This window comes from Malaclemys terrapin, chromosome 1 (genome assembly GCF_027887155.1).
Source record: "Malaclemys terrapin pileata isolate rMalTer1 chromosome 1, rMalTer1.hap1, whole genome shotgun sequence".
Lineage (NCBI taxonomy): Eukaryota > Metazoa > Chordata > Testudines > Emydidae > Malaclemys > Malaclemys terrapin.
Window position 1 is genome coordinate 20,456,234 of NC_071505.1, and position 17,122 is coordinate 20,473,355.

The window sequence follows — 17,122 nt, forward strand, 5'->3', positions numbered from 1 at the left end:
GCAGGTTCGGCCGATCACGGTCCCCACTGGCCGTGGTTCGCCATTCCAGGCCAATACGGCTTAATTTTGTAAGATCCTTGCTCGCAAGGTACACCTCTACCTCAATATAACATGAATTCGGATATAATGCAGTAAAGCAGCGCTCCGGGGGAGCGGGGCTGCGCACTCTGGCGGACCAAAGCAAGTTCGATATAACGCGGTTTCACCTATAACGCAGTAAGATTTTTTTGGCTTCCAAGGGCAGCGTTATATCGGGGTAGAGGTGTATTCATACAAGTGCAAAGTTGACTAGAAGATGAAAAATACTACGTACATGTTGACTATTACAGTATTGTTTGTTATCAGGATGACATCCAATGAGATATTTCGAAAGATCATTTTTTTTATTGAAAGGAACATCCCCTCTCCCCCCTCTTATTTTTGTTGTGTGGTAGGTGAAGAATTGAATGTCTATTTTGAGATATTAGATACGTATGAAATCGAGATCATGGAAATAATTTCTTGCCTTTACACACTTCCAGGCTGAGTACCTGGGTAGACAAGGATAAAGCTGGGCAAGGTCTCAATCCTGCAAAGTGGCCCTTGAGCCCCTGTTTAACTGTAAGCCTATGAATAGTCTCGTGACTTTGGGACTACTCATGTGCTTCGAGAGACACTCAGTGGTTTGAGCATTGGCCTGCTAAACCCAGGGTTGTGAGTTCAGTCCTTGAGGGGGCCACCCAGGGATCTGGGGCAAAATCAGTACTTGGTCCTGCTAGTGAAGGCAGGGGGCTGGACTCAATGACCTTTCAAGGTCCCTTCCAGTTCTAGGAGATGGGATATCTCCATTATTATTTTTTTTTTAAGGGCTTTGCTGGATCAGGCCAGATTGCTCAGCACTTTGCAGGATCAAGCTCCCACTATCTGCCTGAACATTAGTGAATGTATCAGTTATGAGTGGGCTCTCTCTTGTAATAGTTCTAGAACAGGGGTTGGCAACCTCTGGCATGCGGCTCGCCACGGTAAGCACCCTGGCAGGCTGGGCCAATTTATTTACCTGCTGACGCGGCAGGTTCAGCCGATTGCGGCCCCCACTGCCCGTGGTTCGCCGTCCCAGGCCAATAGGGGTAGTGGGAAGCCGCAGCCAGCACATGCCTCGCCCATGCCGCTTCCCGCTGCCCCTTTTGGCCTGAGACGGCGAAACGCAGCCAGTGGGGGCCGCGATCGGCCGAACCTGCCGCGTCAGCAGGCAAGTAAATTGGCCTGGCCCGCCAGGGTGGTTACCGTGGCGAGCCGCATGCCAGAGGTTGCCAGCCCCCCCTGTTCTAGAACTTCCTAGTGCATCCATCACTACTAATGAGATGTCACGGATATAGAAATTGTCTGCCCTGTAATTTCTGCTCGGATCACCACAGCACTTTATGACTAATAATTGTGAAAAAGCAATGGATAATGTAAAATATTGGGGCATTTTCTTCCTTTGTGGTGGTGATAAGAATTTCAAGAACAAAGACATCTGTGGGTTGCTAGGAAACTACTGTAATTTTATTTAGACTTTGTATCTGACCAAAAAAAGTAAGCCATGTTCAACATGATCTCTCTGATTTTCCTGGCATGAACATTTTTTTAAAAAACGGTGAGGATTTGTGGCTACAGTTTGCAGTTTATGCTCTATAACGAATCAGTTAGTTGCAAACAAGTTACGTAGTCATAAGTAAAAGCCTCAGGCCCTGGACTTAAATAGAGAAAGTATTCGTATTGCTTCAGGAATTTGTTAAGGGCAATAAGAGGACAGGAATTATTTACTTTAGTGCTTGGAGCTACCTACAAACTAGATTCAAGGAAAGTGTGCAGTATAATGGAAATCAGAAATAATAATAAGGGGACACTCTAGACTAGGTTTGGGTGAATGTCTATTCTTGGAGTTTTCCTATTTCTACTGAAATCAATGACAACATTATTTATTACCTTCATTGGCAGCAGGATGGAGCCCTTTATTCTGAGAGGCTTAACAAACCCAATATGTACAAAAACAATGTTATGAAGGAAACAAAATATTCTGCAGTGCTGGAAACTTATATGCGCGCCCCCGTCCAATTTCATAGTACCTGAGCAACTCACTGTCAGTGACTGGGATGTGAGCAGTTGTGCCTAGTAGTTGGAGCAGGAGTCAGTAGCCAGGAATAGGAGCCAGGGTCAGAGGCCAGAAACAAAGGTTAAAGCCAAAGTCAGAAATTGGAGTTGAGGATTAGAGGTTACTGGGTGTGAGGAAGGCAAGGATACAGCTGGGTTCAAGGCAGGGGCAGGTGCTATCACAGTAGTGGGCGAGTGCTGTGAGCAATTGATGAACTGCTACTGCAGTTGATTTAAGAGCTGGTCTGCTGACTCCTACCAGTAGCCGCTCAGACGGCCTATTACATGACAGCTCTGCTCATTAGGTTGCTTGTAGACTGGCTCTACTACAGACCCTGACATTCACAGTCTTTAATATATTAATCCTCCCGGCAAATTAGGAAAGGCCTGGTCTACACTAACCCCCCCAATTCGATCTAAGGTACGCAACTTCAGCTACGTGAATAACGTAGCTGAAGTAGACCTACCTTAGTTTGAATTTACCGTGGTCCAGACGTGGCAGGCAGGCTCCCCCGTCGACTCCGCGTACTCCTCTCGCCGAGCAGGATTACTGGAGTCGACGGCGAGCACTTCTGGGTTCGATTTATCGCGTCCAAACAAGACGCGATAAATCGAACCCAGAAGTTTGATTGCCTGCCGCCGAACCAGCGCGTAAGTATAGACAAGCCCAAAGTATTGTTTGTTCCCATTTTACAGATGGGGAACTGAGGCACTGAGAGACTAAATGATTTGCCCAAGGTCATACAGGAAGCTTGTGGTAGAGCAGGGACTCAAACCCAGGTCTCCCATATCTCCCATATCCCTTCCTCACATATGCCCAAAAGCATTGTACTATTTCATGAAACCACACAAATCATGTACATTTGGTACATGATGAGATAAACTTATAAGTTAAAGAAGTCACATAAATGGTGACCAGCCATTTAGATAAATTTTCATTTTAACATTCTAAACTAGTGCTAGGAACCCAGGTAAGGAATTTTATTTGTGTGACTTTTATATTTACAATATTCCATTAAAGATAGGAATTATCCTTTTCTTGGTCTTCATGTCAATAGGAGGAATTGTGTTGTACTCTTATGATTCTTATTCTTTGTATTACTATAGCTCCAAGGAGCCCTAGTCATTGCCCTAGACCACATAGTGCTGGGTGCTATACAAACACTCCCCGCCACAAGGAGCTTACACTCTAAGTAGCTGTCATGAATGGGCAATCTTACCTAGTGATCAGAGCAGGAGTCAAGTAGGAACAGGTTACTAGGAGATCAGAGTCCAAGACAGGCTAGAAGGCAAACTGGGGGTCAGGTGTCAGGAAAGAGGCAGCATCAGATTATTGGAGATAAGCAGCAGGCTGTAGGAGCAGGTATTGCAGGGAAAGCAGTCTTGAGCAGGGAGAACCCTGTTGCAAGGACAATTTCCTGTTCTTGTGCTTGGATTAAATAGGGGCTGAGGCCCCTTCAAGGTTCCCCCCAATCATATTCCAGGACTGGACTCCTCTGTTAGAGTCAGTTGCTGTTCTAACCCTTGTTTACAGGTTTCTGGGTGGCAGGTTGGGACTGCCTGACTCTTTTAAGAATCCTATAGACGAGGGTTCAAAACTCCGAGTCCCTGATGGTAAGAACAAATGGATACCCACACACAGGGCAGTACATCTAAACACTGAGACATTGTTGATCAGCATCATAGGTAGTGGATGGTAATTTTGAACAATATAATGCATCACAGATAAAAATCAGTGGTAGTTCAATAATTCTTGCCAGTACTGTTGCAGCAGTGCAAGACTGGAGTGAGACAAGTATCTGGGTACTTGTGTGGCCTCCATTGCTGCAGTATTTGAGTGTCTCAAAAACATCTATAGATTTTTTTTTGATGTAGACAAGTACTATACTCCCTATTTCACAGGAAGGTATCGGAGGTATACAGAGCTCAGTTGTGGTTGCTTAACACTTGAGCTCTTTTGAAAATCTGGCTCTATGTACCTTGCCCAAATTCATGCAGAAAGTCCAGTGGCACATCTGCAAATAGAACCCACATCTCCCAAATCTCTGTTTAGTGCCCTCCTTCCTAAGAAAAGGACCCTTTGTTTCTTAAATTTGGAAAACTTGCATTACACAAGGTACACAGAGACAAGTAGAAGTAGTTGCAAAACAGAATAAACAATTCAGCATTTGCATGAAAACATTCAGAGGAATTAAACTATGGTTTGGAATGATTCAGTGCTCCTTTATTATCTGTTTCTGGGCAATCTGTGAAAACAATGCAGAGGATGCTGGCCATTGAAAGGGAAGCACATTCAGTGCTCTTGAAAACTTGTGGGAGGAACCAACTTTTCTGAGTGGTATAATATATTAAAGCCATTTCAATGGAATTTCAGTTATAGCATGCCCCATATGTAAGACACAATATAATAAGGGCCCTCAATGAGTGTGCATCTTTAATTCACTCTTGATTCATATAAAAACATTTGACTTTCCTTATCTACCCTGCAGCAAGCAAAGAGAATGTCTTTTTTGTAAGGGATTTGTAAATATGCCCTTGAAGACCGAGTAGAGAGGGGTACTTTCTATAGGGGAATTGGCAGTTCTTCTAATCTTCAGCACATTAGACTATTGTTCTTGTTCTTGTGTGGTTTCACGCTGAAGTTTTTTTTTTTTTTTTTTTATAAACTACGGTTCATTATCTTTGAATAAATATCCATTATTTAGAAAACAATTTTAATACATTCTCTCTTGAAGGGAAAAGTACATGACTATTGACTTGAGAGAGAAATGAGTGTATTTTTCTTGCTGTGACCTTACAGATTTCACTTATCCATGCAATGAGGTTTTGTTCCATTATAAATGGCGTATTTTACTGTCAATTTGAAGAGCTTTTAGTAAAATACTAGTGATTAAAGTACTGAAAATGAAGTTAGATGCAAAATCTAACGAAAACTTGCATTCACTTGGTCAAAGCAATATAATAAAATGTATTCAAATCAGCTCTTTAGAACAAGCCCCATAGATAACCAAATTGCATTTTGAAAGGTGAATAAACACACCTTAGCTGATAAGGACCTTTATGACTATTAGAGATGAGCTTTTGCTAATTGTGTTTGACTGCTAGGTGGAAGGCTTTGAGAATGAAAGGTTTGTTGCTGCATGCAGATACTGAAGCTTCCCCTTGCTGCTCTAATTTTCTGCAGCATCAAAGCTGAATTCAAGGAAAAGGGGAGCAAACAAATAAATTATGTAAGCAACTCAAGTAATTAGTGACTCTTTCCTCCATTATTCCTGCCTTGGTAGATTAGACAAGCCTCACATTTGAGGAAAGATCGGGAAGTGTGTTAACATTTACAAGCACTCTGAAAAATTGAAACAGGTTTGTGTTCAGTAAATAGCGGGGTATGTTACCCGCTGGAATTAGTGGCGGGTAAGGGAGGAGTAATTTTGATACTTTGAGCCCTGGGGATAGGATTAAGTGAGGAGAAGGGGGAGAAGGAGCACTGTGTCCTCTATACTCGGCTAGCTTGATTATCACGTCAAAAGTTTTTTTTCTCTTAATTAATTGGCCTCTCAGAGTTGGTAAGACAACTCCCACCTGTTCATGCTCTCTGTATGTGTATATATATCTCCTCAATATATGTTCCATTCTATATGCATCCGAAGAAGTGGGCTGTAGTCCACGAAAGCTTATGCTCTAATAAATTTGTTAGTCTCTAAGGTGCCACAAGTACTCCTGTTCTTCTTTTTGTGTCCTCTATGTTATAGTACAGCATCCTACAAATTTGCAAATTTAACACCATTAATTTGGCTTGGATAAGGACTGGGAGTGGCTGGCTCATTACAAAAGCAGCTTTGTCTCTCCTGCAATTGACACCTCCTCATCTATTATTGGGAGTGGAATTGGGAGTGAATTGGCCCTGTCAACACTCCTTCTCGTCTTGTGAGGTAACTCCCTTCTCTTCATGTGTCATTATATAATGCCTGCATCTGTAACTTTTACTCCATGCATCTGAAGAAGTGAGGTTTTTTTACCCATGAAAGCTTATGCCCAAATAAATCTGTTAGTCTTTAAGGTGCCACCGGACTCCTTTGTTGTTTTTGTGGATACAGACTAACACGGCTACCCCCTGATATTTGACATCCTACAAATGTTTATTCCTACTCTACCAGTTTCCAAGTTAGGTCATCTGGTAACAGCACGTCTTTAAATCCCTGACAAAGAGGCATTGTCTCTGGAAATAATGTGAACCTCAGTAGAGTGAGCCCCTCTCATCCGCAGGACCCACAGTGCCTGCAGTGAAGGCTTTTCACTGAATGGGGTAAAGGATTCCAATTTGGCATTGTTGGATCTCCACTATAATCACGTGGATTATTCCTGGAGTAGGAGCTTGGGAAGGGAGATAAAAATGTTTCCTTGTTCCTGAAAGTGGTACCCAGCATTCTGGCTAAACTGCTATTCAATTACCTGCAACTTCCCACAAATCCCCACCAATAAAGGGCGTATAAATGTTGCAGTGTATTGAAGGGCTAGAAGACTTGGTGAGGTTCTAGTGCTGTGCTTTGCTCTGTAGGCGACATTGTGCTTTTTGCAGGCACATGTGATAGCAACATACATGGTCCTTCTCTTAGGACTCTGCGATTGAACACTCAGTGCTAAGACACTTTTAACTGGTGAGTTGGGAAAACATTTTAATTTCCCTTATCACCCCTAGCACTTATTGCATCAAAAGTTCAGTATCTGTATACACAACCCTCAACCCTCTATGTGCAGATTGAGGGTTTGCATATATTTATATGTTTGCAGTATTCTTGGGTGGTGTTTTATTTTAATAGAGCAGAGCTGAGTCAATTGTTTGGAATTAAATATTTCCTGTAATCAAAAATAGCCCCTCTTTTTTTGCGAATGGAAATTTTTTCAAAACATTTTACCCTCCTTTCTTCCCCTCCCCGCCAGTGAAACCCAAAAATGAAAAAAAAAGTTTTTTTTTCTGTTTGGTTTTTTTTTCTTTGCCTCCCTCTTTTCAGTGGCAAAATGGAAAGAAAAAGAACAAAAGTGGGGGAAAGGCAGGGGTAAAATGAAAAACTGGAAATTTTCAAAAGCAAAAATTTTAATGAAAAGTTTAAAATAAATGAAAAATGATTCTTTTGACACCCCGGAAGAGTAACAAGTATTTCAAATTGATCTAATTTCTTTGCAAAATCTCATTAACCTTTTAATCATATTTGTTGCACAATTATCAAACCATAAAAATCCATAATCCATAATGGCTCTGCCCCTCATTGGTGCCGATGGTACTGAATTTGGCTTCAAAACAGAGGCTTTGTATATATGAGGATCACTAAGATTACAGTGGTTGTCTCTTAAGTGGTAAGGGTGGGTATTAACTATTGATAGGAGATCTTGGTGGGTTTGGTACAGTTTGTTTAAATCTAGACCTCTTGAGATTACAAAACTGAGCTCAGATTTGGTCTTTTTGGCAGTCCTGTGAAACAATTTTTGTGTCCCTTTTCCCCAATGTACCTGGCTCTTGGCCATGATGATTACCTGGCTAGAAATGTCGATATACATATTACCAGACTGGATCAGACCAGTGTCTAATTTAGTATCCTGTCTCTGACAATGGCCAACACTAGACGCCTCAGAGCAAGGTACAAGAAACTGTAGTGGTCAATTATGGGATAAATCGTACACAGAATCATAGAAATATAGGGCTGGAAGGTCATCTACTCCACCCCCCCTTGCTGAGAGGCTGGATCAAATAAACCTAGACCATCCCTGACAGGTGTTTGTCCAACCTGTACTTAAAAACCTCCAATGATGGGTATACCACAAACTTCCTTGGTAACCTTATTCCAGTGCTTAACTATCCTTCTGGTTTTCCCTAATATCTAAGCTAAATCTCCTTTGTTGCAGATTAAGCCTGTTACTTATTACAGTATCTTACATTCAGTGGACACGGAGAACAATTGATCACCCTCCTCTTTATAACAGCTGTTAACATATTTGAAGACCATCTTCTTTTCTCAAGAATAAACATGCCTAGAGGGTTTTTTTTAAACTTCTCCCATAGGTCACATTTTCTAAACCTTGTATCATTTTTGTTGCTCTCCTCCGGACTCTTTTCCATTTGTTCACATCTTTCTTAAAGTGTGGTTCCTAAAACTGGACGCTGCACATCTGCTGAGATTTTACTAGTGCCGAATAGAGTGGAGTAATTACCTCCATATCTTACGTATGACACTCCTGCTAATACACCCCAGAATGATACTACCTTTTTTTTTTGCAACTACATCATGTTATTGGCTCTCAATTTGTGATCCATTATGACCCTTAGAGCTTTTTCTGCAGTATGACTGCCTAGCCAGTTATTCCACATTTTGTATTTGATTGTTTCCTTTCTACGTGCAATACTTTGTACTTGTCTTTACTGAGTTTCATCTTGTTGATTGTCCAATTGTCCAATTTATCACGGTCCTTTTGAATTCTAATCCAGTCCTCTAAAGTGCTTGCAACTCCTTCCAGTTTGGTATCAGCCACAAATTTTATAAACAAACTCTCTACTACATTATCCAAATCATTAATGAAAATATTTAATAGTACTGGACCTCAGGACAGACCACTGCAGGACCCCACTAGATGCATCTCCCCCACCCCACACACAGTTTGACAGTGAAGCATTGTTAACTACTCTTTGAGTATGGTCTTTTAACCAGTTGTGCACGGACCTTATAGTAATTTAATCGAGACCACGTTTCCTGAGTTCGCTTATGAAAATGTTATGGAGGACTCTGTCAAAAGCCTTACCAAAAAAATCTAGGTATATCAGATCTACGGCTTTCTCCTATCCACTAGGCAAGTAACCCTTTCAAAGATAATTGCTGATGGTTCTGAGATTGCTTCAGCTAGTTCCCTAAGTACCCTAGTGTGAATTTCATCAGTCCCTGCCAACTTGAATGCATCTAACTTATCTAAATACTATATATTTTTAACATGTTCTATCTAACCCCTATCAATTAATAGTTGGTTTATGCCCTGACGCAAAAGGTTTATATCCCTTCTATGGTTTTGTTATCCTATCTAATGTAACTAAATATGCATGTTGTCATTACAAAAACAGGACCAGATTTTCAGAAGACATCGGCACATTGGCCATAACTATCACTGCTGGATGATGAGTAGCTTTGAAAATCCGGCCCATATTTAGATGCCTAAGTAGGACCTGAGCTCCTTATAAAATCTGTCTCTAATTGTAGATGCTTTTCCATCTGACTATCTTGTCCATGATGTCTAATTTGGTTTTGGACCTGCAGTGGGAGCTTTAGGAAGGCATGAGATAATTAGCCATGCTGGAATTTGACCAAGATACTGAGACTTGCAAAATGAGTCATGAGATCTTTAGCGTCCTCCCCTTGCACATCACTGGGGCATTGGCTGCCTATCAACTGAGCAAGAAGCATCTGTGACTGAATCACCGCTTTTTGCAGCACAGTGGACTTATATTTACTTGTGAGATCTTATGTAATCATAGGCTTGAGTGGTGGATTTTCTACAGGCGTTTGGGGGATATCTTCCCAAAAGCAAGAATTAAAACCCTTTTTTTCTTTTTAAATTAGTTTTGAGGGAGAAAAAGGTTTTGATTTTTTTGAATTTTTTTTATATAATCCAGTGTTCTGGAAATCAAAACTGATTGCAACTAATGGTAATTCATGTGAATGACAGAACTGACAAGACTTATCAGACATGACTGATTTCATTCATCAGAATGGCATCAGACCTGGCAATGTTCAAAATCCACTATCCGCAAGTGGCAGATCCTGATATTGGTGTGTCCCTTTAAAGCCACCATACAACTATACCCTGAGAAGCTTGGCACAGCTGGTAGAATTAGTCTGCTGGATAGTTTCTGAGCTCTTTCTGCTGGAGCTCGGCCAGTGAATTAGTGTTGGACCTGTTCCTGTGTGTGTGCCTAGAATTACTTCCCACAAGACAGTATAACTCCCCATCAGGCAGTGTTTCAGAGAGGCAAAGCACTTGTGTAACCTCAGACCATCTGTTGGTTGCATAAATTAATTTTCCCCATTCACCATCTAGCCATAAGGTACACACTCTTTCTTTTTCCAGATTGTTGTTAGAGTTTTTCTCCCCTTTTAAGGAGGTTGTGTAGGAAGAAGGGGTGTCCTTTTAAAAAACAGAAACAAACCCCACACCTCTACATTTTTTGGTAGTTATTGCCCTTCGAAACACCACAGAATAACAGAACGAGATGCTCCCTCACCACAGTGAATTTTAAATCATGGAAGTAAGGACAATATTAAAACAACAAACAAACCCTTAGGTGAACGATATACCTTACTAAAATAAAGGTAAATAAGTGTCTAGATCATCAGGAGGTGTAAATCAGCATAACTATGTTTACTTCTGTGGTGCCACATTGATTCACCTCGAGTATCTGTTTCTTAATCTTTTAGGAAGACTAAAACACATCAGTGATTTCAGGGCTCAACTTCAGGCATCTTTATAGGCATTTGATTTTCAGATAGGGGAGGCTCAGCACTTTGTGGAAGTCAGGGCCCTTTAAGGTCTCAGGTGAAGTATCTACCTCACCCCCCGCCCACCAAAAATTGCTTAAAAAATCATTTTTAAGGCTCAGTCCTGAAAGCAGCAGAGCATTGCTTGGGGATGCTGAGGACTGTTAAATAAATCCCACAGATTTTGATCTGCTCATCTCCTTGCAGAATTGATCCCGCAGTGCTCTAGATCGCCGAAGTCTAATAGAGGCACTAATCCTTAAGCCATCATTGTGAGATGGGTAGTAGTGAGGTAAATACAATATCCTTTCTAGAGACTTGGAAACTGAAACTCAGAAATCCAAAGCTCCCTGGGGTAGGGACCGTCTGTTCATTATATGTGTGCACAGTGACTAGCACAGTGTGGCTCTGATCTTTGATCCTTTAGGCTTTATTGCGATGCGAATAATTAGTAATAATTATCATAATAGCCTCATGAGTGCTGAGTATTAATATTAACAATAATGATAATAAATCTAGCCCTTCATTATGGCCGCAGAATCCCCAAATCAATGGGGACACCGTTTTCAGCAGAGAGGCTGCGGCTTGCTGAGGCTTGTGGCTAGTTTATTTGGGAAGTGGCTAATAACTGAAGAGTTACTGGCTCATAGTCCTGTATTCAATCCACTAGGCCACTGTCCTGTTATTACAATGTAAACAAACAGGCCCATGTGGTAGTTCTGAATGATTTCCTTTTCTCATGCAGATTTATACGAAATACAGCGATCTGTATACAGTGGAAGCCAACAATGCACGTGACTTGGTGGAAATTGCAGCCAGCAATATTGAAAAACTACTGAGTAACAGATCAAAAGCCCTGGTGGTGAGTACTAATTGGATCTCTCTCTTCCACTTATTCTCATTCTTTTTGAGTCTTCATGTTTTACTGATGCATGTTTTTACTGTTGTTGTTTTTGCTGCTTATAAATGTAGGCGCAGTGTCAGTCTGATATGTACAGGATGTGACATATGCAGAATGATGGCTTGTGAGTTCATGATAGAAAATCAACTCATTAGTTAGTTGGCATAGGACAGACGTTTATATTATTGATTGACACATTAGGGACCCGGGCCAAATGGCAAATCAAAAGATAAATAGGTTGAAAAATATTCCGCTAAGTACACATGAATGTTCATGACATGAAGATGATAGTACTCTACAGTCATTGGTAATCTTGAAACATTGAATGAATACTGGATCCTCTAAGGTAACTTATTTTTTTAAATATTTGTACATCATCCATTGGGTAGATGTGTTTTGAGACAGACACCCAGTGAAAGTTGGGTAATATAAGATGTACCACTAAGTAAATCACTTAGCCTTTATCGCCTCATCTTTTTAACCCTCACGTCTTTCATGATGGTAGCATCTGATTTTCCTCTTCCAACAATGTGTTCATGTGTCTGCTGAAGCTTCACAGTGTGTTTATTCTACTGCTGACTGGCCATTTTACTCCATATTCCAACCACCTACAGTGTAAATGAAATTCACCTTGAACTTATAAGAAGTCTGTGCTCAGTTCTAATCCCATGATCCTTTATGTTTTGAATTACAAGTAGTTGCTATTTCAAACTGCTCATTGGCAGTGATCCTTTCCTTTCCTTTAAATAGGCCAAGTCTGGCTAATTGCTTCTTGTAACTCATACCCACAAAACCCTGATTCATTTCAGAGTAGCCTTCTGATGCCGTCTTCAATCTCAACAATGCCCTTCCTAAGAGACCCTGACCAGATTTGCATGGAGCACTCCAAGGGCTTGTCTTCACTACCGGGGAGATGTACATTGCTGCAATTGATGCAGTGACTGTCAATTTAAATATCTAAATTAATGGAGATATCCTATCTCCTAGAACTGGAAGGGACCTTGAAAGGTCATCAAGTCTAGCTCCCTGCCTTCACTAGCAGGACCCAAGTACTGATTTTGCCCCAGATCCCTAAGTGGCCTCCTGAAGGATTGAACTCACAACCCTGGGTTTAGCAGGCCAATGCTCAAAGGACTGAGCTATCCCTGCCCCCTGAGTCTAGTAAAGATCTGGTAAATCAATGGCAGAGCACTCTCCTGTTGACCCTGGTACTCCAGCTCTCTGAGAACATCTCTCATCAGTGCAGTGCACTAAAGACTTTGGCGTAAGTCAACCTAAGCTATCGCGACTCCAGCTATGTTATTCATGTAGCTGGAGTAGCGTAATTTAGGTCGATGTACCCCAGTAGTGAAGACAAGCCCCAAGTGTGTTCACTTCCTTGCCTTTCCTAGTGTTAAATCTAGAAACAGGCTGTGACGTTGCACTCTATATGATTTTATAAAAACATGCTAATGAGTGAATATAATTGGAATATGCTTCATGCAAAAGGTCTCTTGTAAGGTATCATTACAAAGCTTATAATCTACTGTGTGTGGTCATCCTATTTGTATAAATGTATCACTCTTGTATCTGAAACTAGAAATATGAAATATAACTCTGAGGGCCTATTGTAATTATGCAAAGTGTAGGCCATTAATGGTTGTTTGGAATCTTGATGGCTCCCATCAACGAGGACAATTGACTGTGGATGGCTCTGTTTGCAGGCAAGCCTTCCTGTGAGTCAGGCTGGGCCAAATGAAGGCGTGGGGTCTTACAGTGACATGTGATCATGTCACCTGAACTGGAATCCATCTTTAACCTAGTGCTTTTCCATTGAGAAGTGGGGGGTGGGAACCTAGAGGGACAAAGGATTCCCGCCTTATGCAAAAGATATATAAATAGGCGGAACTAAACAAAGGGGAGAGCCATCATGAAGAATCCCCTAGCTACCACCTGAGCTGGAACAAGAGCTGTACCAAGGGAAAGAATTGTGCCCAGGCCTGGAAGGTGTCCAGTCTGAGGAAAAAACGTACTGAAGCATCTCGAAGGGTGAAATTATCTGCATTCAGTTTGATTAGATATAGATTTGCGTGTTTTATTTTATTTTGCTTTGTTACTTACTTTGTTCTGTCTGTTACTACTTGGAACCACTTAAATCCTACTTTCTGTATTTAATAAAATCACTTTTTACTTATTAATTAACTCAGAATATGTGTTAATACCTGGGGGGGGGGCAAACAGTTGTGCATATCTCTCTATCAGTGTTATAGAGGGCGAACAATTTATGAGTTTACTCTGTATAACCTTTATACAGGGTAAAACGGATTTATTTAGGGTTTGGACCCCATTGGGAGTTGGGCATCTGAGTATTAAAGACGAGAACACCTGTTAGCTGCTTTCAGGTAAGTCTACAGCTGTTAGGGGACGTGATTCAGACCTGGGTCTGGGTTTGCAGCAGACTAGCAAATCTGGCTCAAACCAGGCAGGGCACTGAAGTCCTAAGCTGACAGGGCAGGAAAGCAGGGGCAGAAGTAGTCTTGGCAGTAGTCTGTGATCCAACCCATCACACTGGCATATATTGAAGTGGGGTCTAATGGATGGAATAGTGGACTGGGAGATGGGTCACTTCGGTTCTAGCATCTTCACACACTGACTCTTACTGTAGCCTGGAACAAGTCACTTAAAGCCAGATTGTGGTTGGCCATCTAGGAGTGGGGGGAGAGAGCACAAACAGCCTTCATCCCACTCCAGTTGTACCTGGGTTGAGTGCCAGCAGCTGGCTGGGGACTGAAACCACTGCTCTGTATTAGCCTTCAGTACTAGCCTCCTTACAGGTGGTGAGGAGAGCCATGCACTTGCATCTGCCAGTATAGTAGTCTGGAGTAGAGGGTCACCATGTGCAGTACCCATTTAAAGGAGTGTGGATCTGCCATTGCTTTTCGTGCTTCGCCAAGAGGAATTCCTGATTACTCTTCCAGATCCCTTAGCTTTTCCAATCCTTAATGAAGGGCTATATCTCTAATACATGATCTTTTAACTTCTCTGTGATTCAGCTTACCCTAGTGTAAAATGGATGTCATGTTGCTCACCTACAGTATGTCACTGGGTGTTCTGAGGCTGGCTTAGTGTTCACATAGCATATGAACTTTGCATGGCTTAGTGTTCCCATAGCATATGAACTTTGCATGGAAGAATTATTGTCGTGAAATATGGTATAAGGTGTTATATTGATAACCACTGTTTAGACATTTGAAAACATGTCTGTTTCCCCACTACTTTCCCAGTCCAATAATTCAAACTATTGTACACCTAAGACAGTGTTGCCAGTTTTTGCAATTTTATTGTTAATCCCACAAGTTTCATTGTTTTTTCTTAAAATCTCAGCTGCTGAAATCAAGAGAATGTGAGAATCTCAGTTTTCATCTTAAAAAAGTAAGTTTCTAGCCCTCATGATTGCTGAGAAAATCTTGAAAAGTCAAGTGAATGCACACTAAAGGCTCAAAAACAAGAAGGCAAATAAAAAGAACTCCCAAATTATTCTTTAAAAAACCTCTTCATTTTTTAGCCACTTTTGGGGCCCGACTGATGATTTTTCAATGCTTAGGGTTGGTAATGCCACTAACAATAGGCACCTATTACAGCGCTCGTTATTTATACCAATGTGGCTGTAGACTCCTGATGCATATGAGGAACTCCTGTTGAAACATGGGAGGATCAGACTCCTGGCATCTGTACTTACCTTGCCACTTTATCCATCAAAAGTGAAATTCATTCTGTGCAGAGGGCCAGAATTGGTCCTACGCATCACTTAAACCCTCTGCACATATGTGAATTTTGCTCACAGTCTCTTAGATCCTAATGCTCCCTTTTTGGTGCTGAAACAGCTCAGAAGTTACCATTTTTAGCTGGCCTTTATGAGGTGTTTTTAATCATCCGAGGATCTCTGTGATTTACAAACATTAATTAAGCAAATACAACAGATGCATCAGCCCCTCCTTGGATGAGCATACTTTGGATATATATAACCCTCATCCAGCCTACCACAATTGCATAGTCATCTGCTCCAGTTGGCAAGGCATGGCGTTGGACTTCTGCAGACTCCCAGTATTTAAGTGTTTGCCTTTATTCCTATGAAATGTTCTCCCAGTCTTTGTTTAGCTTTTTAATGCCATGTGTGTATATACACACACTTTTTTATGCCTTTATATGTATATAGGCATAAAAGTGTGTGTGTGTGTATACATATATGTACGTATACACTTTTGTGCATGCTGAAAACTGTATATTTAAATCCTCATCACTTCCTTTCAGAATATTGTCTGCTGTTATATAAAATACCTACATATCCTTCAAAAGTCATAATTACCACACTATTGCCAACCTTAGGTAGTCAAAAATCATGAGTCACGTATTCCCAAGTCATGCGACTGGCTTAATAATTGTGAGATTAAAAAAAATTGGGGTGGTTTTTTTTTTTTTTACTTTCTAGTTCTGATCCATTAAGGTACATTCAACTCACATTTTTAAGCTTTTCTCCACAGCCACTTGGGCTAGAAATGTTTTTAAAATGAAAGCTGAGATTCTCATGTATTCACAAGACTCCAGGAGCTGGGTCTTTCAGAAATATGCCAAATAGTGCAAGACTCCCAGTAGAATCATGAGATTTGGTAATACTGTTACCAACTTCAGTTTTGTTGCTGGCTTCTGTTCTCTATTAATTATCAGTCTGTGATTAGTCTCTGTGATTTAGAGTCTTCCATGGCATTATCTTACGTTAAAAATTACCTGTTTCATTCATCTTGCCATAAACGTTGATGGTTGAGATACTTTGCATTGATTTTTCTGTTCACAGCTTCCTGCTTTTGTCATCAGTGCACACTGTGACTTCTGAGTTTATTCCCTCCTCCAGATCATTTTTACACACTTGGGATACTCCCTTGTTATCTTCTGAATGTTAACCTGTTGCCTTCTACTAGCAGTTCTTCTTCACCTCCCAGGCACATTTCTGTGTCATGCTGTAGCTTCCCCATATGCCTTACTGATTTTGTAAACAGATCATCTGTGCTGCAAAAAGTTGATCGGAAATGTAGATACGTTTATACCTACAGCTTCAGCTTTGACTGAGAGCAAGAATGGAGTCAGGCATAGCTGTTACTAATCACCACAGTGGGTTTTTACCATTGGGACTAAAGTGTGTCAAAGTGTTAAATTAAGGGCAAATATGATGCAAGAGGACAATACAGCTTCTAGCAATGCCCTGAGGGAGATACCAGTGAATGACATCAGCAGTCTCATTGTTTGTACATTGGCATAGCCAAGGGACTCTACTGGGTAAATGATGTTCCCTAGGCATGTAGCAGAAACAAAGTTGGGGCAAGGTTATAATAAGCAAATATTGGCGGTGACTTACCCAATAATATACTGGTTTCCCTCAGGTTGCCAGGATGACTATAAATGAAAATTAATCCTTCTGTAACAAAATCTGCAGTGCTGTACTACATCCCTGTGCTAAACCTCTATGATGAAGATTTTTGGACAACATTATCTGATGGTTTTGTACGTGATATATGAAAGTGTCACTCCATCAAGCATTGCGGATAACTCAGATGGGATTCAT

General features: G+C 41.1%; 1 protein-coding gene across 3 annotated transcripts in view; it reads left to right on the forward strand.

The window, feature by feature from the left end:
- The window catches only part of CACNA2D1 (calcium voltage-gated channel auxiliary subunit alpha2delta 1), a 671,705-nt gene that overhangs the window by 89,669 nt on the left and 564,914 nt on the right, over positions 1-17,122 (forward strand). For all 3 annotated transcript variants that reach the window (XM_054017298.1, XM_054017306.1, XM_054017317.1), the window contains exon 3: positions 11,371-11,487. In XM_054017298.1, the coding sequence (XP_053873273.1) occupies positions 11,371-11,487 (117 nt within the window). The remainder of the gene's footprint in view (positions 1-11,370; positions 11,488-17,122) is intronic.